This window comes from Xenopus laevis, chromosome 7L, assembly GCF_017654675.1.
Source record: "Xenopus laevis strain J_2021 chromosome 7L, Xenopus_laevis_v10.1, whole genome shotgun sequence".
Classification (NCBI taxonomy): domain Eukaryota; kingdom Metazoa; phylum Chordata; class Amphibia; order Anura; family Pipidae; genus Xenopus; species Xenopus laevis.
In genome coordinates, this window is record NC_054383.1 from 103,272,223 (window position 1) to 103,296,677 (window position 24,455).

Consider the following 24,455-nt stretch of genomic DNA (forward strand, 5'->3'; position numbering starts at 1 on the left):
GGACTCAGGCCCGGGCCAAGCCACCTGGGCTCCCAAGGCAACCCGGCTTCCCATAATTCAGAATTTTCTGGATAATGGGTTTCAGTATAACAGATCCCATACCTGTACTTATGCTTAATTGTTTCATATATTTGTAACCTTATGTGTTAAGGGTAATGTCTGACACAGAGATTTGTTGCCGGTGGCATAATCTATGTGCAGCAAAGCAAAGTGTAGGTTTTACCACCAGTGATTTCAGTTATTGCTGGTGGAGAAGATGTGTCATCCGCAGTAATGCCTATTTATCACAGGCGACAAATCTCTCCATCGGACATTACCCTAAAGGGATGCCAACCAAATTTTTAACTGAAAACTGAAGCCTGAGTTCAAAAAGTCTGTAGATCTTTTCTCTACATGCAAAATGCACCTGTGTGATAGACAGCAATAGCTGTGCATTAAAGGGGCTGTTCACCTTTGAGTTAACTTTTAGTATGATGTAGAGAGTGATATTCTGAGACAATTTGCAATTGGTTTTCATTTTTTATTATTTGTGGGTTTTGTATTATTTAGCTTTTTATTCAGCAGCTCTCCAGTTTGCAATTTCAACAGTCTAGTTGATAGGGTCCAGGTCTGGACTGGTTTTCAAAATAGGCCCTGGCATTTCAAGTACACAGAGGCCCAAACAGCCCCCCCAGCAGCCCAAAAATGGCACCTTACAGCAACAAATGCAGCTGCAGCACCTCTTTGCAGCAAAAGTGAAAAATTGAATTTATTAGGTCAGACAACCAGGCAACATTTCGAGCTCACTCTCACCCTTTCTATATCCTCAGTTTTACAGATTAATTGTCAGATTACTCTAGCAACTATGCATTGATTTAAATAATAGGTTGAAATATGAGTCGAAGATGCCCCGAATAGAAATGTGAGTAATAAAAAGTAGTTATAACAATAAATCTGTAGCCTCACAGGGCATTTGTTTTTTTAGATGGAGCCAGTGACCACCATTTGAAAGCTAGAAAGAGTTAGAAGAAGAAGGCAAATAATTAAAAAATTATAGAAAATAAACAATGAAGACCAATTGAAAAGTTGCTTAGAACTGGCCCTTCTATAACATACTAAAATGTTACTTAAAAGTGAACCACCCCTTTAAATCAAGGAGAATTTTATGTGCCCATGCAGATATCTAGATTCTATTTATCTAGACTGCTAAGTTTATCTAGTCTACTAAGAAGTGAATTGTCCACTTACGTTACCATCGTTCTACATTTGTAAGAATCAAATCCTCAGTTCATTATTTGTACCAATCGTGCACAAGGTTCCTATTTTGGCTGCTTATTTAATGGAAATTCTTGGAAGAGATGACTGGCCATGAGTAGGCAGCCAGGTACATGAAGGGAGACGAGCCAAGCTGAACAAAGACACTTTAATAGCACTGATTTCATTTTCCAGATGATCGGTATTTGTTTTGAAGTGGAGTTGGGCAGACTCAGTATTTGAAAGGCTCCCTAGTGGTTTTGAAAAGACAATGCCCCTAAAACCCACACTTACCATTCAAAAGAGGTTTAGAGAAAAGTTAGAGAGTAGTGTGAGAAGCATCGCAAGGCAATAGGATGAAAGGCCTCACACTCATGTATGATAGGGCTTAGAAGTGCTACATTGACTGATAGGTCAGGAGGCCATGGGAGTTTTTAACTGAAGGCTTGACAATAGAGCTCATGAAAGGAGTTTCTTACTGAGACCCAGTGCAAAGAGAAACCTGGGGGAAACACATGGGTAGGGAATTTGTTGCTAAATGCCACTATTTAATTCTGAAAACTCACTCTTTTCTGTGGTTTATTACAAGGAAACGGATATCAACCTGGCATTATGAAAATATTTCAAATCCCATTCTTTAAAGGGATTCAATTATACCACAATACCCCTCTTTTTAACATTTACTTTCTTATGGGCATCTACATTATGTGCAGGTTTTATTAAGATTTTGGCATATACTGGATCCTGAGAGTTGTAACTGAATAACAGCTGGATGTAACACATTTCCAAAATAAAGTGTTATAGACACAATCCTTCCTTACTAACAGGGGCGCTTCGCCAATGAGGCGAGTTGAGCCCCACTAGGTACCAGGGGCGGCAAAAATGCCGCTCCTGGTAATTTAAGAGCTGAATTTCCGGTTTTCAAACCAGAAATTCGGCTCTTCTAGTGCAGAGAGCGCAGTTAGGCTCTCTGCGCTAGCATACTGGCCCTCTCTGCAGCCCTCGTGAACCCCCTCAGGTGCAAAAAGGTAAGCGCACAGGGGAGGGGGGCAGCGGAGGGGCCAGGATCGCCCCTGCTTACTAATCACAATGTCCTACATGTGCAGCCAGTTCTTTGCACAGAAAAAAGAAGAAAGCTCTGCAGATGTTTAGGGTAAGTCCACACTGTGCGTTTTGGGGAGATTTGGTCGCCTGGCGACTAATCGCCTCGTCCTTGCGGCGACCAATCTCCCCAAACCCCTTCCCTGACTCGGTTAAAATTAAAAAATACCGGCGCTAATCACATGCGGCGGGTCGTTTTTTTTTCCGAAGTTGCCCACAAAAATGAGGCCCCAAACGCCCAGTGTAGACTGACCCTTAAGGTTCTTTACTTTTCCTTTATATGCAGCTGCTGATCACTTTGTAGAAATTTTATGCTTTGCAGATAAGCAAGAACTCTGATTTGGTGCCACTAAGCAAGTTTTACTTTAGAACATGTTAGAATCCTTTGCTGATACTCACCTAGTGCCACTAGAGGGTACAATTGGCAGTGCCTTTCACTAGATGACTGCAAGTTGGTGGGCATTGGGTGAGGGCATGACTGAGACTGTTCCTGACAGGACCACAAGAGATACCCATTCCATAGATATTCCCTAATAAAGTGTGTGTTTTTGTTTTACCTTTCATTTCACCTTGAACTATACAAATACTCTCTTGTTGGTTGGGGCCAATGATGTAAGACGCTTGCACAGCAATACTGTGGGTTTCTGTTGCTGCCAGTGTGTATGAATAATATAAATATGCTGCTTTTTTCCTCTCAATCATAAAGGGTCTTGTGCGACTTTGTGCTCTGCATGTCTAGTTGGAGAAAGGACTCATCTTATGTTGGTTCACACACTACCTGTACAACTAAATTAGAATCCATAAGTAAGTGTGAAAAATCATATATTTTGCCTTAATGTCACAATTTTTGCAATGTGTATCTTATACAAAATAAATTAGTTGTGCACATTTTTAGTTTTCAGCTTCATACCTTACTTTTGTGCTGAAAGAACTCTTTGTTTCCATTCACACTTCCCTAACTGATCTTTCAAGCTGTCCTATCAAGGTAATTGATAGCTGTGTAAGACTTTGAAGTACACAAAAAAGCTACATCTCTCCAATCCGTCATGATGCTCTTTTAAAGTCCTTCGTTCTGCATGACTATAGACATACATTGCACATGCATACATTACAGATATACGGCACAGTTCTGTTCAGCCTATCTTTCATATGTACAGTATAGACTGAGGACTTTTCACTGCGAATGGGAATCAACAGTAGTGCACACTTACACAATACTTTTAAAATTGATCATTGCAGCATACTGGTACGTATTCCATTCATCTCAAAGGAAAGTGGAAGCTTGGGAATTACTCATCACAGCTATTACCTTAGACATGTCCCATTCAACACACTGCCTATGGCAGATACCAGTGCTGTCAAGCAGGAATCCATCAGCAATGCTGAAGTGAAGCTTCTCCAACAAGGTATCTTTACCTGAAATGAGATCTCAGTTTTCTGAAAAAAACACCATCCAAATTCAAGGTCTTCCCTGCTACAATCAGTCACTTTGTCTTCAACAACACAGTGAATGTGCAGTGGCCAGTCACATTCTTTTTCATGTTCTCCCTATTCACTGTCCTGGCTACGTTTCACATAACGAAGAAGGAACATTATAAGTGTCTGCATTATCCCAAGCTGTGTGCTTATTGTGCATGAGCTTCACCTATGGGGAATAAAATAGGAGGTTTGCTGTCTAAGGGCTCTTACAGACAAGCGTTTTTACCTGCGCTCCCCTGCGTTCCATTTTTCTGTGTTCAGCTGCCGGGGAGCACAGGAATAGACGCATTAAATTTTTTCCAATGGGGCTGTACTCACACAGGCGCGTGTAGGAGCCGAACGCAGGAAAAATGCAGCATGTTGCGTCTCAACCTGCGTTTGGCGCCTACACGCGCCTGTGTGAGTACAGCCCCATTGGAAAAAATTTAATGCGTCTATTCCTGCGCTCCCCTGCGGCTGAACGCAGAAAAACGGGAGTGCAGGTAAAAAAGTTCATCTGTAAGAGCCTTAGGTGTTCTAATTATTCAGGGGCTTCTTATTTAGACTTGTTAAAACAGATGCACATCTTTCATGTTCTTCTGAATATGAAGCCTCTGAAGAGTTAGAAAAGTAAGACTCCTGTTTTCTCCTTTTATTGCCAATAAGATTCTAGTTGTGCTAATGAAAGGCAAAAACAACAACCAAATTAAACATGAAACAGTCTTCAGTTTGTCTGAGAAGGGGGAAATGGCCTCATTGACATTAGAAAAAGTATTTTTCTTAGTACCAAAGGGTTATTAGACATGTAAAGCCCTTTTCCTCTTGTAATATGTTATATCATGAAATACGCACAGTCTACGTTGTTAGAGTGCTCCGTATTTGTTAGCCAGGGTGCTTGTCATAGTATAACTTTAGAGTGGAGACAAATAGAGAAGGGCATGAGGACACCTGGGCTGCTAGTCCAACCTATGTGTCATCATCCTAACAATTCGTTTTTGCCCTCAGAAATGATTTACTGGTCAACAACATCCAGAGAATTATTGCTATTTCAGTTTATGGCATGTGCCTGTGTTGCTGCAAGGATGGACTGTACTAGAGTGTTATTATGTAGTAGGACGAAAAAATCTGCCACAGTCTGGAGTGACTACCTAATCATGTAGTTCCTGGAGTCGAATGTGACCCACGGATCTTCTTAACTTGTGCACACTACTGAAAAGCAACCATCAGAACCTTACAATCCATGTCTATCTGGGATGATGGATTTTTATAAGAAACAGCTTAGGATCTTTTGTTAAAGTATAATTTACAGATGAAGTAAAGAAAATACATGGAAAGAAAATAGATATGTTGTAGAGCTCATCTGTCTGATTAAATTGAGGGAACTGTTTTCTGTGGCATCTTACAAATGTCTTATTTTTATTATTAGTACATGCACGCTATTTACAGTAATTGATTGGTTCACGGTATAATTTAAATATGAATCAATTCATTTCAATTGAGAGTTCGGTTTTTTTTTTTACTATCTTTTTCTTTATTTCGAATAATTGTTAACAGTAATCCACGCCTCCGACTCTCTACGAGGTAATAACTTTATTAAACTTAAAAGACTGCCTTCCTTCTTTGTGTTTTCATAAATGTCTTAACCCCTTCAATAAACTCCTCTGTCTTGGTAGGGAATTCCATAACCTGACTGTCTCTATAGTTACATACCTCTGCCGATCCAGTAGTATCAGTAGATGTCATATTATCAGTTGCTCCATCCTGTGAATAAAAAAAAATATTAGATGCTATTTTTATAATGACTTTGTTTTACAGTATTTATTGATGAACTATTTGGCATCTAAGGCATCACTTTAGTAAAAAGAACAAAAATCAGTCAGTGGCAAACATGCTCCCTTCATATTATAAATAGATATTAAATGATATTAAATGATGTGTGCCTTGTTTTATGCCTATTCACAGATCTTCTACATCTTTTGATATTCTGTTTCCCCAAACTACACCTCGTTCTCAAGCCTTGGCATTGTCATCTATAGAAGCATCAATCTCAAGAAGGTATTCTGTCATTTGATGGGAGCAACAGATGAGGTGGTACGCCTTGATATAGAACTCACAATAAAATATTCTTTTTGCTTCCACAGCTGAACCAGTAAGTCCCAAACACAACAGCAACCTTTAAAAGTAACAATGCAGTTTGTATCTATAGTCAGAGCTGGGTTTGAAGCGTGGAAAATGGACAGTCCGCCTCCTTCTCCCTGCTGTTCTAAGAGATTCGACACACTTGGTTACAAAGGGCCAAACAGCTCCTGGGAACAGGTTCTTCATCCAATAAATCAGCCTTCCTGGCACGTCAGTTGCTGAATTACTATTTGATGATACTGGAACGTGCATTGAAAAACATATCAAAAAGAGGTGTCTCTAATTCCAGAGTTCAAGCCTTAACCATTGGTTTTTGTATGGAAGCCCGGGCAGATTTCACTATTGTGGCAAATACCATACAAAATGGTAATAACAACTTTTTTTATTGCTTTGTGCACTGCAAGAAAGGTACAAATGATATGCTCTCATGTAACGTTAAAAACACCCTTTATTTAGGGCCAGACACATCTCCAATACAAGACCAATATAAAGTATTTATTGTGTGCATTGTTTTACAGAAATAAAATTTTATGATTAGTTATGTGTATATGTGGTAGTAAATAGACACAAACCAGTATAAAAGTACAATAATTATAATAAAAGATATTTATAAACTACAAAAACTACAAAAAAATTTACAAGAAGTCTCAAAAAAAGCTAAAAACTAAAAGATTGGTGAACTTACAAGAACCTACTGTTTACGGAACATGTGCTGATAATACTGTTGCAACGGATTCGTTATATGTTCTACAACGTGGCATGAAGGAAAACTACAAAGGGGAGGTTGAGGGAATTAGTAGCATAAAATTGTGGATTTGTTAAAACCTGAGAAGCCTCCGTTAAAAGGACTAAGTGGAACAAAATTGAAATCAGCAAAGGACTATTGAATGAAAGTGCCAAAGCTCCTGCTGATTCCAGCTCAGCCCACCCACACCATGACCAGGCACATTAGCTGCAATTTTACGGAAAATTTTATTCTCATGTCAACTTTCTTACCCCACACATCTTTAGGTTATGCGGTAGTTTAAAAAAAGAGTCAGCCATTTGATTAGAGCTACAGGACACTAATCCACTGGACTCTCCTGAAAGCTGAATGCTTTGGAGGCCTCTGATGACTGGGTTAAAGGATTTTCCATTCATGAACACTGTGTACACAAAGTTTAATTGGGGGAACACAAGTTTGAAAGGGGAAAATAAAGTTGAAAGCTGTGTCTAGTTTCCTTGGCATTTGCAGTTCAAACGCTCTGACACCAAAATGACTCTTTCTAAGAAGGTACTTGAGTTCATCTACTACTTAACTACTTGAAGGAGTCAGTGGGGATTATTTACAAAGTCATAATATTTGCACAGAAATGCCACTTGTTCTGATGCTCTATTTTTCTGCATTGGCTGGTGTTTTCTATGACCCAGAGAGCCCAGAAAGAAAACAATGACTGATTTAGGAATGCACTCACATTATGTGAGCTCTCTAACATGGGTGAAATGGAGGGCTCATATTGATGCATTCATTAATGTACTTGTGTCCAAACAAGCTCCTGCACTTTCACGTAGTTGCTAATACCCTCAGCCTTCCTCTTCTGGTCAATGATGCACAGCTGCACCTGAGGAACCCTGGAGCAAACACCACCTTGGATGATGGTAGCACCAGGGTTCCCACAGTGAGATGTATCAACAGGCACACCAAATTTGCACCCAGTGAATAGGTTGCAAACACTGTTCTTGAAATTTTTCTCCAGAAGTGATGCAACCTCCACTGGATGCAACTTGCACCTGATTTCCATCAAAACAAAAGCGCAACTGAATCCATTTTGATGCATCAGGCACACTTGTGGTGGATGCAACTTGGAGTGCAGCTGCAGTTATGTTGGAGAGAAAACACCACATTATATCTAAAAAATATGGTAATTTTTGGCCAATATTGAACTTTTACAGGGTCCAAATTAATAAAATAATGATTCATTTTGATTCATTAGGTTTATCTCTTAAGTAGTCAGTTAGATGTATGTGATGCTGGCAAAGCTAGCATTAAATCAGGTTAGGTTTTTAGGTTTAAATATTTTTTACCATCCAAGTCAGGGGGGGCAGATTAACTAATGGCCAAAGTAGCCGTCGCTAGCGAAAATTCACCAGAAATCCTATCTGCAGGGACATTGCCAATTTACTAACAGGCGTAGAGGACAATTTGCTAGCAAAAGTGTTCATTGCTAATTACATTTCACGGGCTATCGTGGGGTGTATTATCTCACAGGCGAACAATCGTTACTCTGCAAATTCACCTTAGACCTGGCGAACTGATCAGATGAAGCTACATCCTCCTCAATCTTATGTCAGTGACATCATATCCTGTATGCCGAAAAGTCATAAAAATGATAAAAAAAACACTGGCGTTTTTCATATTTTAAAGCAGGATTGTCTTAAAAAGTTGTAAGTATTAAAAAATTTGGTTTTATCATTTATTTTTTTTACCATTTGAGGGGAATGCCACATTTGTTTTAGGGTGGGCTCATGTCTAGGACAACAGAGAATCTCTTTTGTCTTTATTTTCCTTCCTTGATTATTTTTAATAATAAGTGGCAACTTCAAGCATTTGCACCAACATCTCTAATAAAGTCATATAATACACAAAAGCCATGAATATCTTGTAAATTATATCCTTATAAACGGTGAGTTCTGATGTCATCAGATATAAATGGTGAGTTCTGATGTCATTTCTGTCACATGACTCACTGAAATTTGTGTATTATAATAAATAAAGTACCCCCAGTTGTAAAATATGAGGATATTAGAAGTTACCTCGGAGTTCCATGACCTGTATAAAATACTGGGCCTTCGGCCTCGTGTTTTTATATGGTCATGAAACTCCTTGGTAACTTATAATATCCTTATATTTTACAAGAGAGGGTACTTTATTTACTATATATATGACCTTTATGAACCCGCCCTATTCAAATTGACATCAGCGTACGAGTACTAACAAAGTTTCGCTAGGCAGAAATGAACGTTAGCAAATTTACGCTAGCGAAACATCGCCAGCGTTCGGGCTACAGAGACACACCTTCGCATTATAGTGAATTAGCATAGTGGTAGCGAATTTGGTCACTACGAAGTGTGGCAGAACCTTTGGTGAAAATTTGCCCTTTAGTGAATTTGTTCCATGGTGTTCCACATTACAGAAAGACCCCTTATGTGAAAACTCCAGGTTGCAAGCAATCCATAAAAGCAATCCTTTATCCTTGTATTTACATGTTTTTGAGGGTGTAAATAAATATTTGCACAATGGCACCGCTAATACATTATGGCAAATAGCTGGGCATCCAGAAATTTATAGCAGTAATTCACCAAATTAAGGATTCTGATGAGGATTTTGGTAAATCTCAGCACTGTTTTCAAGTACAGATGAATCCTTAGCAAAAACAAACTGAAACACCATGTAAAGCTGCGAGAGACATTCTTCTGCTTTACAGATAACACGTGAAAGTCAATCTTGCCCACGTTTGGCAGGACCCATTTGTACAGTAATGTTAGTCTCTGCATGAATGGAACAGAAAGGCTGATTGGTGTCATTCAAATGCAAACAAAATGCCGGATAATAAAGAAAGGACACTGGAGCTTATTCTCAAGGGAGAAAGTGTGTCATAATCAGACAGAGCCACTATCTCAAGGAATGTGGATGCTAATAGGCAGAACAACTGTTGTGAGATTTCTCTTTCACTCACATTAGCTCTTCTTGAGTATCCAGTGTGAACTGATTATTTAAGATTGTGCTCTGTGAAGCTGGGCAACTTCATTAGATTTATATATATGATGGTGTTGTATATGTGAGCTTCTAGCAGGTAAAGGAAAGCATTTTAAATTTTCTTATTAATAATAAACTTCTGCCCCAATCTGCTGATTAAAATATAGTCATTTATTTTATTCTTCCTCAATGTTGGAAAACTATGTGTCTCTAAATGTTCTTTTCGCAGAGCTGGGTATTTAAGCATCTTTAATTCCAGGATATCCAATTAAATCAACAATAACAAGGGTAATTTATGAACCAGACAGAAAGGTTGATTCCAATGAAATATGCATAAACTAAAGATACCATAATACCATATCAGCATGTGCTCCTTAAAATATGCTTCTCACCAGACAACAAATGGGAATTCATATATTGCAGAAGGCACATTAAAGAAAAGGCTTGCACATTGGTATCGTATTGCAGCGATGGGTAGCCTCTGGGGTGCTGTAATTTTAGGGTACTTGGCTGGCAGGCTGAGGCAGGCCTGACATAATCAGCAGAAAATTGCCATTGAATCAGAAGGCTGGCTAGGCCTCAGTAGCACACCAGAGAGCACCGCCTGTTACATTCAGTAGCAGATTGATACTTTTTTCTTCAGACCTGACCGTTGCTAATTGTTTCATTTTGCGGTTAATTTTCCACCGACTACAGATTTTTGCCCCACAAGCAGCACCATATAACCCATATGTTCCACAATGGAGGTGGTATATGGCATGGGCTGCATAACTAATCGGCTGTTGTATGAATCTGTGGCTGCAATCAAGCGGAGAAATTATACAAATCAGCCACTCAGGGCCTTTATCCACAGCTAAGCCAGAGGCATTCTGCTTTCTGTTTTGTGCTTTTCCTTATTACCATGAGACCAAGACAAAGGATTCTTCATTTTCAGGACAACGTACTACTTATTTCTGAGTTTTGTACTTGTTTTGATCATTGTGTCCTGCACTGGTCCCAAAACTTTTTCTTCTATATTTGGAATAGGGGGTACACTATAACATGTTACAATTGAATAATAATATTTGGGTGTATGTTTATGGGACAGTCACGTAGCGTTAGATGGTGGGGGAGTAAGTAGAACTGAAGGGCTTCTGTATTTATATATTTGGCTAGTGTTTCTAAGTGAAGAAGCATATCAAGAAGTTTTGAATATGTAAATAAGAGCCACTGGTTTGGACCCATTCTGCATACGATTCATTGGGGAACAAACCTTAAAATGCGCCTGCCTTCTACTCTGTAGCCAGACAGGATAAATAAACACATACATACATGAACTGAACTGAAGAAGCTGCTGGGATGAGTAGTGAAACGTCTTCAATGATTACTCAGCAAGTCCAGTTGCTCTAGATTTACTTCTACTACATACACCATGACCTGGATGATTGAAAACCTTCATAGACATAAACATACACTAAAAGAAATGTAGTTTGCATATATATCCTTATAATACACATGAGCCAAGAATATCCTGTAAATGATATCCATAAATAGTGCTTATTGATGTCATTAGTTATAATCAGTGCATAGGGATGACATTTCTGTCACATGACTCACTCAAAGGCATGGAAAACGGGGAAACAGACACAAGGAAGGGGAGACAAGGAGAAGGAAAAGAGGCAGCGGCATAACTATGAATACCAGGGCCACCACATAATCCACAGCCATAGAGACCTTTAACCCATTGCCCCCCCCCAGATATAGATAATAACCTTATATCACTTTTGGAAGCTTCTAATAATTTTAAAAAGTACAGTCGGGGGGGTACAGTATCCACTATATTATTTCCCATATATTCTTGCCCATAGGAAAATGGCCAAACTTTAGTTTATATCACCATTAAGAGTGCCTAGTGATGTCATCTGTTATAATTGTGCTTAGTGATGTTATTTGTGTCACACGACAGTGTATTATTAAAAAAATTTATCCCCATATCAAATTTCAGATATTAGGGGGCACATTTACTTAGGGTCGAATATCGAGGGTTAATTAACCCTCGATATTCGACTGTCGAAGTTAAATCCTTCGACTTCGAAGTCGAAGGATTTATCGATATACGTTCGATCGAATATCGAAGTCGAAGGATTTAGCGCTATTCGAAGGAATAATCGTTCTAATCCATCGATCGAACGATTTTCCTTCGATCACAAATTTGTTAGAAAGCCAATGGGAAATTAACTCCAGCACATGTAGAATGCTTAAGGGATTCTTCCCTTGTTTAATGTTCAAGCCAACACTACAACATTTCAGGGGCGTGCCCCTTCGTCAGGTGTTCCCCATAGGCTAACATTGAGGTTCGGTGGGTTTTAGGTGGCGAAGTAGGGGGTCAAAGTTCTTTTTAAAGAGACAGTACTTCGACTATCGAATAGTCAAAAAGTTGAACGATTTTTAATTAGAATCGTTCGATTCGAAGTCATAGTCGAAGGTCGAAGTAGCCAATTCGATGGTCGAAGTAGCCAAAAAATACTTTGAAATTCAAAGTATTTTTTATTCTATTCCTTCACTCGAGCTAAGTAAATGTGCCCCTAGAAGTTATTTAATTTAAACACACTATGCCTGTAGCCTGGTACTTTTATATGGTTATAAGACTCTTCAGTGAATTAATATCTGTATATTTTAAAATAAGGGCTGCATTATTCCCTATGGAATCTATTATTCTGAATGCTTAGGACAGGGGTTTTCTGGATAAGGGGTATTTGGATCACCTTACCTTAAGTCTGCCAAAAGGGGCCCATTTATTAAACCTCAAATTTATCTGGTTGAGGTTTTAAAGGAGAATTATATTTATTATACCCCAAAGCTCCTCAAAATTTGAATGCAAAAATGCTCCATCTCAAACCAGTCCAGGTCATGTAGAAGTCAACGGCAGATGTTCCTGATGTTGTTTCTTGACATTGTGATCTGCACTGGATAATCAGATAAAGTCTGGGTTTTCATCCGATAATCCGAAAAAGTTGAGTTTTTCCAGCAACAATTCAATAAAGACAAGTTTTCGGAGCATCAATTGTACTATACGAATTGACACTCAATTTTGTCACAACTTTTTTTGGCTCTGACTTTTTCAAGAAAATTTATTGATAAATGACTTTGGAAGGGAGTTTGCTCGACTTTGTTTAAATAAAAAAGATATTAATTTGAATTTTAGTAAATAACCCCCACAAATAAACCAGTATGGATTCATACAGACCAGTATGGATTCCACCAGTATGGATTCATGCAGATTTGTTACAGAGAAAAATTATCGTTTTTAACATATGTCTGGTTAATAATATGTTACGGCTAACATGGAAGAATTCTAATGACAGTAAGAAACCTTAACCTATTGCCATGTATGAAATATGATGCAATGCACTACTGGATTGCTGTAAAAATTTAAGTTTAAAAAACAATTGGCTCTATGGGAGATAGTCTTTGGATTTTCAGGGATAATCTCAGCATATATTTTACTACTGTATCTTTTAAAATGCAGGGCAGCCAGCTCCCAGGTTTTTGCACTTTGTTCCCCCTTGCCTCAAAATGCAAGACATTTTAGTTCAGTGTTAACTTATGGGGAAACTCAACCATACTTGTTTTGATATCTTTTTTCACTTACAAGCAAATGCTACATAAAATGTGATTTTGTGTCCACTGGAATATTTTACCGGTGAAAGGAAAAAGAGTGGAATTCAAGAACTCCCCCCCCCCGACCTTTGATCTGACCACAGACTCAAAAACTGCAGCTACTTGTATTAGAGAACATATCCTGCGAGCACTGGCAATAGACTCACTGATTTTAGTATATGGCAATGCACACGTCTATTTGAAGTCACATAAAGCAAAGCCCTTGGACTCAAAATTGCCTTTGGAAATGTTAGTTTGTATCTTCTGTGTCCTGGCCTTTTATCTGTATCAGCATAACAAGGATCTATGGGTTACTGAATGAGTCCTCGGAGAAAGACTTTCAGAGCCCATGGAACTTTATGACGAGGAAGAACATCATTAGGTAACAAATTACCCTAAACAAGACTTCTAGTTAGCCTGACAATAGGAGCTCCCTTGTTGTCCTCACTCACTTTCTTTCAGACAATGGGCCAGAATGCCCCAATTGTGTCATGACAAAGCTGCAAATCATTTCTATATATTATTGTGTCAGGTTTCAGTGAAAGGCCTTATTTTCATCCAAGTCAAAAGTTTTAACCAAGCGTGCTGTGCTCACACTTTATTTAATGATTTTGCCCCTCAGCTAAATCCAGAGCACTGCTGAGGTCTATTGTCACCTCCAGCCTTGTACTGTAGAGTTTTTGGGATGTGGGGGCAGGGTGCCTCTATTATTCTACAGGTAGATGTAGATTCCCTTAGGAAATAATGCATTCATGCATTTGCTTATTGGCTGTACAAAAGGGATTGTGTTGTAATCAAATGCTCATAACAAACAGAAACATTTTCCAAATTAGCCATACATTGAATCACATGGGCACATTATGACATTATATAGAAACACATAGAACAGAGCACATTATATTGTTTGCTAACATGCAATTAGGGGACACATAAATAACCATAATATACATGATTACACAGATTCCTGACACAATGAAACAACAAATAGGGGCACAGGACTCAATGTCTGAATCACTCACACGCAGATCAGGTGGTCCAGGTGCACCAGCCCCTCAGCATAGGGAGCAGATAAACCAGTGGCAGAACAAGCAGGGGGCTTCCAGGCACTCAAAAGAACGCAACAAGGGCCATCAAAAATAATAGAAAATATATTGTTTATTATAAATTAATTTAAAAAAAGGATCAGTACCTCCATTGACCACGTAGGGAGGGCATGAAACACATAGGGCCAATGGAGATACTCATCCTTTTACAATCACACAGATGCCTTTTTGCATTTAAGGTATTGTACCAATTTGAGTTAGCCTTTGATTATTAAAGGAGGTTCCCCAGCCAAAACCTGTATTTGAAGACGTTCAAAATAAGTTAAAGATATAACTGTTATTTCAATTGGTTTAGCTTATCCTTTTCTGTCCTCTTCTTGAAAATGCCTGCTTTCACATATTTGGGCAACCTCAGCTCTGCTGCATGTGACTGCACACAAGCAGAAGCAGTTCAGTAATATGGAGCTGGGGCACGGAGCGAATCTGCTTCTCTCAGCCTGCAAAAAATATGCAGGCTGAAAGCATTGAATCCAGTGCTCCATTTGCCCTTGGCCTCAGTCTGTTAATCAGCTGACTTCTGCTCCACTGTTTTAGGAGTCAGACCTGGAAATGCTGAGAATATAAACACAGACAGATCCTGCTTTGAATAGCAATTACAAATACCTTTAAAACCACTGACAGTGTTTAATCAACAAATATCGAAATTTGCTTAGAATTACATTTTCTTTAGGGATGCATATTTTGTGTATGTTGCAAGTGACATGGGCAAACATGATAAGATCAGTTGACCTCTCACTGCTGAGTTCAAAACTGTCTCAGAAGTAGACTCTGTCAGAAGAAATGTCAACAAAAGAATTATTGGTAGGAAGCATAGGATTTTATGGGTGGTAAAACATCGCTATGTGCAGTGCAAAGGGTTGACTGGTGTGGAGTAAAGTTTACTGCCATTGGAAATGCATTCTCTGGAGCAGTGATCCCCAACCAGTAGCTCCTGAGCAACATGTTGCTCTCCAACCACTTGGATGTTGCTCTCAGTGTCCTCAAAGCAGGAGCTTATTTTTGAATTTCAGGCTTGGAGGCAAGTTTTAATTGCATAAAAACCTAAGTATAGTGCAAAGTAGAGCCTCCTGTAGCTGCCAGTCCACATAGGGGCTACCAAACAGCCAATCACAGCCCTTATTTGGCAACACAAGGGGTATTTTCATGCTTCTGTTGCTCCCCAACTTTTTTTACATTTGAATGTGGCTCACGGGTAAAAAAGGTTGGGGACCCCTGCTCTGGAGTGATAAATGGGTATGTTTCTATCCGGCAGTCTGATGGAAAAGTAACAATTTGGCTCCTTCTTCCCTTGGTTTGGGCTAAGCAACCTTAAAGGAGAACTAATTAGTGATGGGCGACTCTGTCCCGTTTTGCTTTACCAAAATATTTGCTCAGTTGTTGCGTTTTATATACATTAACTTAACATTTATAGATCTTATTTCATAAATACGAAATCATTGAGCACACAATCATGTCCCCTGGATAATGTGCCCACATAATGTCCATGGCAGGCAGTGAGGACAGGGCTACCTTGCCTCCACCCGGGCACCAAATTTTTATTCTTCCACAAGCTGCAGAAAGCAGCAATGTCCCTGCTGCAAGTCCAATGTAAATAATCTCTTAGGGACTGGTTGTGTGCTCTTTAGTTCCCCTGTTCTTGTGGCAGGGGCATTATAAAATGATGCCCTTGCTCTAATTCCAACTGAATTCATGGGGTCTGATTTATAACTGTCCTGGCTGTAAATGCAGAAGTACAAAGGATCAAAAGATGGTGGCCCTTAGTGGACTTGAGAAAGGGTTGTGCTGCCCTATGCCTCTTGGCCAGGATTAAAAAGCAGGTTCAAGGTGTCCCTGTCCTAACTGCCTGCTGAAACATGGCATATTTTTTACATGACTGGTAACTATATACAGGGACTTAAAGGGATGGTTCATCTTTAAAGGGGAACTCTGGCTTCCAAACCAAAATTTGATAAAGAGGCCCATATAAGTTAACACAGAAACCCCTAATATAACCATCACAGTTAGCTGTTTCTTCACAAAGTATAAATAAATGCCATTTTCTATGCTGAAATCCAGCTGTTTAACAGTTTTTCTCTTTCTGCATCATTTGAAATCCTGGCAAGGAAGGAGGGACTAAATACTGATCTTACAAATTGTAACAACTTATCCACAGTTTACAGACAGAATGCAGGAACTACATAACCCACAATGCATTGCACTCGGATGTTCCATTCCTTATTGAAATCACGTTTTCAAAAAGTTTGTGTGGAGTTCCCCTCCAAATGCGCTTTAAGCCTACACAAGTATTGTTATTGCTAGTTTTTATTACTCATCTTTCTATTTAGGACCTCTCCTATTCATATTGCAATCTCTTATTCAAATCACTGCCTAGTTGCTAGGGTAGTTTGAGCCCAGCATCCAGATTGCTAAAATTGCAAACTGTATAAAAACCTAAATAACTCAAAAACTACAAATACGTAGGGGCACATTTACTTAGCTCGAGTGAAGGAATAGAATAAAAAATAATTTGAATTTCGAAGTATTTTTTTGGCTACATCAACCATCGAATTGGCTACTTCGGCCTTCGACTTCAAATCGAACGATTCGAACTAAAAATCGTTCGACTATTCGACCATTCGATAGTCGAAGTACTGTCTCTTTAAGAAAAACTTTGACCACCTACTTCGCCACCTAAAACCTACGGAGCATGAATGTTAGCCTACGGGGAAGGTCCCCATAGGCTTTCCTAGGTTTTTTTGATCTAAGGAAAATCGTTCGATCGATGGATTAAAATCCTTCGATCGAACGATTTTTCCTTTGATCCTATGAATGAAGGAAATGCGGTAAATCCTTCGACTTTGATATTCGAAGTCGAAGGATTTTACTTCGACGGTCGAATATCGAGGATTAATTAACCCTCGTTATTCATCCCTAAGTAAACGTGCCCCTAAAAAATGAAAACCAATTGCAAATTGCCTCAGAATATCACTCACTACATCATGCTAAAAGTTGAAACAGCCTCTTTAAACCTTTACTTAAAAGAATACCACTCATTAACCTATAAAATACATATACATAGTATCACCCCATGTAACAATGTCATAGTATAAATGCACATAGGAGTAGTGATGGGTAAATTTATTTGCCAGGCATGGATTGGCAGCAAATTTCCACATTTTGCCACCTGTGAATTGTTTCAAAAACTGCTGTGAAAATTCATCTGTGAAAAATTTCACTGAGACAAAAAAGTCACTAGTATAAAAATTGTTGTGCGTCAAAATAGTTTTGACACCCATTGACTTAAATGCATTTGGACAAAAAAGTTGCACATGTAAAAATTGTCAAGCACATAAAAAATGTTGCATGTCAAAATAATTTTAATGCCCATTAACTTCAATGTGTTTTGCAAATTTTTCGCCGTTTTGCGAATTTTTCGGCAAAGCAAAATGGGACAGATTTGCCCATCACTACATAGGAGCAGTTTAAAAAAAAATTGTATTCCTTGGCTGAACATTTAGTGCTGTATTCCATATTGTTATGCAGCGTCATCACTATGAAGGATCTGTCCTGTTTGGCATTGCCCTTACCTGTTTTGCAGAGATCCTGGAAAGATGAAAAGAAGTTAGGCTGTGGCCATTTTGGCTAGTTATTCATGCCAGCTGTTTAGCAATTCAAAGTAGCCCAGTGTCAAAAGTCGTGTGTAAAGAGACAAAAGGCAGGGTGCTTAATGTGCTGCAGGGATCCTTTGTATTTGTGGGGACACAATGGGACTTCTGCACAATAATCTTATAAATATTCTGCAGTTCCCCTTTACAGCACTTCAGTCCCCAGCTACTCACAGAGTCCTGTTTATGTGCATTGTCTCTACTTAGCTATTCATCCACATACAGTTTTCTTTGGGTGCCCTTTGTGTCTTTCCAAGCCAGAGAGCTTTAAACAACTTATGGAAGAGTCTATAGAAATTCTCTGGCCTGTGTGTTTAGTTATCGGGGAACTCAGTGGCAGACACGTGTCTCTGCAAGGCACACACACACCTGTAGGCAAGGGCACACAACCTGCATCGCTGCCAGCTGATTGCTTTGCTGTGTCCTTACATTGGAGATGCATAGCTGTGCCCTCCATTAGATGGACATAACAGCTGGGAAAGGACTTCTTTCCCGTGTACATTGGACTCACTCATTACTTATACACAACAAATAGCAGCCCATATGACCTGCACATTACTCCATAAGTTGGTAATAGGGGGCTCTAACTCACTGACATTCTGTATAGCAGCAGTGGGTTATATTCTACTGGGTATTCTCTATTGCATGGAGATTCTTTTTATAGCATGTAGATAGGCTGACACCAACAGGCTCTCTTCTGCAGAATACTTTGTACAGCAGGCAGATAGATAGGCAGCAGAATACTTTATAGATAGTTTGGTGCCACATACTGAACATTGTGTATAGCATGTAGATAGGCTGCTATGGTGTTTAATGGGTAGGGGTGAAAGCTGTGACTGGTAGGAGCACTTTGCCCCAATCTCCGGGTGGGCGGGTGGACAATTCGTTGCGCTACAAGGTGCAATCCTGTGCGCTAAAGGAGAGGGGAAGGGACCAACAGAAGAAGAAAGAGAAAGTGCCAATTAATATCCCCCAAAGTCACAGAGGCTGGGTTATGCTAAAAAGACAAATTTAGATTGAACCTGACTGATCTCTTTTATGCAAACTGAGTACTTAAGTGCCCTGAGTGCCTGCTGGGTCACCGGTGTCAGGTTGTTAGCGATTGATTCAATCAGAGCAAATCGGAGGCGACCCCCCCCAGGCACTTGATACTGTGATGCAGCCTGAGCTTTCTCTTCTGGGTCACACTGACCGGTTTGGGTAAAGCGTGTTCGGAACGTAAAACTCCTGGGCCAGTTATTCTATCTACAATGTCCAATTTACATCTGCGTGTATCTATCAACCCCTCTCCCTCTGTTTCTCTCTTTTACCTCCATGTCCTTTATCTTCAGTCTCGCTATTATTTACCCGATTCACTCCCTGACTCTGCATGTCTCCTATTTTCCTTGAATAAAATTTCTCATTTATTTTCTTTTTGTCCTCTTTCTGCTTCTTCTGTTTCCCTTGCATTCTATCCACCTCTCTTTTTGTCCCTTCCTGTTATTTTCTCTTTTTTCTTTTTACCATTTCCCCATCTCTGTATGATCATAATATCACTTTACCCCCATCATATATCAATATCATATATCCTATATCACTCTACTTGTATCTCAACTGGGCTGCACTGGGATTCTATGGGTTATTTACATTATCACATATATTAATATAGACTAGGATCCTTCTGATTCTATGGGTTACATACATTATTATCACATATATTAATATAGACTAAGATCCTTCTGATTCTATGGGTTACATACATTATCACATATATTAATATAGACTAAGATCCTTCTGATTCTATGGGTTATATACATTATCACATATATTAATATAGACTAAGATCCTTCTGATTCTATGGGTTACATACATTATCACATATATTAATATAGACTAGGATCCTTCTGGTGTTTCTGGTGTAAGACTCTGTTTCTTGGGGGCATGGGCCTGCTGTTATGATGGAAATGAATCTATTCACTGTGTGTATGAGGGCCAATATTCTATACTGGAACCATTTGATCTTTTTGTTCTGCTTTGTTGTGATTTTGGGCTTTCCTTTTAATTGCAAATGAGCGGCTTCCATTCAGGTTGTAAAGCGGCTGATGAAAACAGGCTTCATACACAGTGAGACCATCATTAAATAACAAATTACTTCAACAGCGCTGCTAATTTGTCCATTTGCTGGCCCGGTCGGTCATTGCCGAAAGGTGCGGCCTCATTGTCTCACTGTATTAGAGCAATTAGCTCCCAGGCACCCAGCAGCCAAGCAGCAGTTTACTCCTTATACTAATTCTTATTGGAAAAGGTGACACAATACAGGCACAACAGAGGCACAATATGGGCACATGAGTTGTACTTCAAGGCTCAAACACACGTTATATTATCTGCAACTCTTTACGCAAAAGTAATTGTAGTTAAAGTTACTTGAGAGCAATAAACCTTTTCATTTTTGTTTCACTTTCTTTTTATATATATAATTATCTTTGTATATATATGCATGTATGTGTGTTTGTGTGTCTTTGTATATAGATAGATGATAGATAGATAGATAGATGATAGATAGATAGATAGATAGATAGATAGATAGATAGATATAATCACACACACACACACACAACTATTTAAATATAAGATGATTTTTCCTAATAATGATTATGATCAGAGAGCATATGACCCATACATTGAACAGACAGCACTATTGGCTGTGTAGGAATGGCACAGGATAAGGGTAATGGCACAGGATAAGGTCGGTTCTTTAAGGGGGGGTGCATATAAATGAATGGAACTATCTGGGCAGGGAGGAGAGCTGAGGGCGCCCTATGGTTTTTATGTCTTAATCAAAAGCGGAAAATCAGAGCATCTCTCATTTCCGAGCTATAAAGAGCAGAAAATTGTCTTATTGTTGTGCCATTAGCCGTAGCCAGGTGGCCCCTGCTGTCTGGGCAGAGCGTGACAGTCACTTAGAAAGAACTAAATTGTGCCTCTGGCAGGACAGGGCTGCGGGTCTCTGTGGGGGACATTTCATGCTCTGTGGGGAGGACCCCACGTGGATAACAGCTAAGATCTTACTCTCATAGCAAAGGGCACTTAAACCCATCCCCTTACCACACATATATGTGTATATTTGTATGTGCCAATACTTATGGACCAGGGGAACCCAGTGCCAGTAAATTCCATGTGCCAATAAATCCCATGTACCAATAAATCCCATGTGCCAGTAAATCCCAAGTGCCAGTAAATCCCATGTGCCAGCTTCTTTCTGTGCGGGGAAGTTTCATCACAACACCATCATGAGTCTGAATAAATTTTAGGTCATAGTGACCTGGACTGTATTTACTTTACGATAATATCTATAGTTATTCATCTATCTATCTATCTATCTATCTATCTATCTATCTATCTATCTATCTATCTATCTATCTATCTATCTATCTATCTATCTATCTATCTATCTATCTATCTATCTATCTATCTATCTATCTATCTATCTATCTATCTATCTATCTATCTACCATCTATCATATCTATCTATCTATCTATCTATCTATCTATCTATCTATCTATCTATCTATCTATCTATCTATCTATCTATCTATCTATCTATCTATTTCTATCTATTTATTTATCATCTATCTATTATCTACATATCATCTATCTATATCGATCTATCTATTTTGATATCTATATCTCTGCATCACCATCATCATCTATTCATCTTGTAGTTATCCACACGATTTCTCCAGACTCCTGTTTTTGACCATATTGAGGGAAATTTCCTTTCCTCCCGCCATCAGTAAACGGGTCTGTACTCTCACACAGACACAGAGAAGACTTTTACAACATGAAGACTCCCATAAAATGCAGTCCCCTGTATAACCAAAGGCTGGCATGAATGAGTTCATGGTTGACTGGGCAATGGACTGATGCTTTCTTTCTATTGATAACCAAAGGCCAGGGGGTCAAGTGCTGCATTCAGATGTAAATCCAGTGAGTGTATAAATCCGCATTCCTTCACTGACGCTCTCTCAGTCCCACTTGGAATCTCATAGAGTATCTGTCTCATCTCCCTGCTCTTCTGACCCACTCTCACACCAGCCTGATTGCCCCACTAGCTCCCACTGCCCTGCCCGCTCCTCACTCCTACATTCCCCGCATCTCTGCGCAAAAACCAACTCCTTCAAACATGGGGACACATTCCGAACCTCGAGAAGACTCTACCCCGATCAGCCTGAGAAAGGTCAGTATATTGTACTGCGCGCTCTCTCTCTCTCTCTCTCTCTCTCTCTCTCTCTCTCTCTCTCTTTTTCTCTCTCTCTCTCTCTCTCTCTCTCTCTCTCTCTCTCTCTCTCTCTCTCTCTCTCTGTACTGTATCAGTGGTACTGTATCAGTGGTTCTGTTCCAGTGGTGCTGCATTAGTGGTACTGTATTAGTGGTACTCTTCTGTGGTACTGTATTAGTGGTACTGCATTAGTGGTACTGTATTAGTGGTACTGTATCAGTGGTACTGTATTAGTGGTACTGTATCAGTGGTACTGTATTAGTGGTACTGTATCAGTGGTACTGTATTAGTGGTACTGTATCAGTGGTACTGTATTAGTGGTACTGTATCAGTGGTACTGTATTAGTGGTGCTGTATTAGTGGTACTGTATTAGTGTGTAGTCCTCTGATTGACTGTCTATTGAGGAACCGGACACTCAACTCTCCCTTCATCTCCTCTCTGTTCAGGTATCGAAACCTCTGATGGAAAAGAAAAGAAGAGCGAGGATCAATGTCTCTCTGGAGCAGCTTAAAGGCCTTCTAGAAAAGCACTATTCCCAAAATGTAAGTACTGGGGACCTCAATTCTTCATGTTCAGTAATGACTACACAAACTCTCACTGACAGTCCTCCTGTGGCACCAGTTATACCTGTACTGACCCCATATCAGTCACATATACACTGTACAGTTATTAACCCCCCAATAGTGTATGGTATAATGCCACATTTGTAGGACGGTGCAATTAATATTATACCGGTGCTAAAGTGGCCGAGTTTAACCGAACTTTTCTCTCTTGTAGATTCGGAAGAGAAAGCTGGAGAAAGCAGATATTCTTGAACTGACTGTAAAATATCTGAAAACCCTTCAGAGTTCTATTCACGGTAAGTCATTTAGACCCAGAGCTGCTCACACAGCCTTTATCTTTCTTCCCATCCTCACTGCCCCTTTAAACTGCTCTCCTTCTCCTCTCCTTTGTGTCTCACATCTCACAGACATCTTCTCTTTCCTCCTTCTCTATTGGGCCTAATTCTCTCTTTCCTATTATTGTATTGTGTTGTATTTCATTCTCCTGCTCTTCAACTTTGCATTTCTTTCAGATCGCTGCCCTTCCCTCCTATCTGCCTTATCCCAAGTCACTTGTTTCTTTATTTTCCAGTTCTATTCCCCACGCCCCATTCCTTCTCATTTTATTTCTACAAGGTGTATTCTCCGCACCTCTTTCCTTTCCCTTCTATTCTGCCTGGTACCCCTGTCCTTCCTCTAGATCTCTTGGTTGACTTCTTTTCCCACATTGCTTCTGGCACCATAATGACTTTCTTTCTGCTTGTTGTTATAGCAGGAACTCAACTGTACAGAAGTGCTGAGTACCAAGCTGGATTCCGAAACTGCCTTAATGGAGTCAATCAATTCCTGCTGAGAGCGGACGAGTCCAGCCAAGTCGCCCACCTGACTCAAGACATCGCCCGAGCATTGCCGGCAGTAAACGCTTCTCATTTCAGCACTAAGGACAGCGCCTCACCTCCTGCCAACAGCGCTCCCTACACGCAGACTTTGGCTGGAAATATGGGCAATTCCCTAGCGACTAAACGCAGAATTGCACCCTCTGACTGTCAGCTCCCCACTCACCGACCCTCAGGACATTCAGCAGTTCAGAGCCATGTGCTGATGGCACCTATTAGCCACGGAGCTGTTAGCCAAGACGTGTGGAGACCATGGTGAAGTCCATATACTGAAAAAGCACTGACAGGGCTGAATACAGGTTGTTCTTTATAAGAATGGATTCTAGTATATACTATGTATCTGCAGCTATTAATTATATATTATATATAGATATATGTGTAAAATTGACTTTGTCTGTAGAAATAAATACGATATTATATCTTGAAAGTTTATTACTTTTCATAATAAAAACCTAGGAATGTCTGCTCGCTTGACCACTCCTCATTTTATAAGGTCTATCGACATTTATTTGTGGCTCTTTGCCCTGCTGCTTTCATGTTCCGTTGCTGTGCTCACTAACCTTAGCAACCACATGGTGGTTTAATAACAGACTGCAGTATAAATAGGAGAAGATTTAGTATAAAAACAGTAGAAATCTAATCCGTTTCTGAATGCTAGCAATAGTGACAACCAAACAGAAGTCCCACATCGGTAATTGCTGATCT

General features: G+C 39.6%; 1 protein-coding gene across 2 annotated transcripts; it reads left to right on the forward strand.

Moving 5' to 3' along the window:
* Window positions 1-22,031: 22,031 nt before the first annotated feature.
* On the forward strand, window positions 22,032-24,213 carry hes3.L (hairy and enhancer of split 3 L homeolog). Of its 2 annotated transcripts, none has more exons than XM_018226116.2 (4): window positions 22,032-22,269; window positions 22,759-22,854; window positions 23,090-23,171; window positions 23,627-24,213. In XM_018226116.2, the coding sequence occupies exons 1-4, from the start codon at window positions 22,216-22,218 to the stop codon at window positions 24,007-24,009; spliced, it is 615 nt and encodes a 204-aa protein (XP_018081605.1). In that variant the 5' UTR covers window positions 22,032-22,215; the 3' UTR covers window positions 24,010-24,213. The 2 variants fall into 2 exon arrangements, with proteins under 2 accessions (XP_018081605.1, XP_018081607.1); XM_018226118.2 differs by having other exon boundaries at window positions 23,630-24,213.
* The last annotated feature ends 242 nt before the right edge of the window (window positions 24,214-24,455 follow it).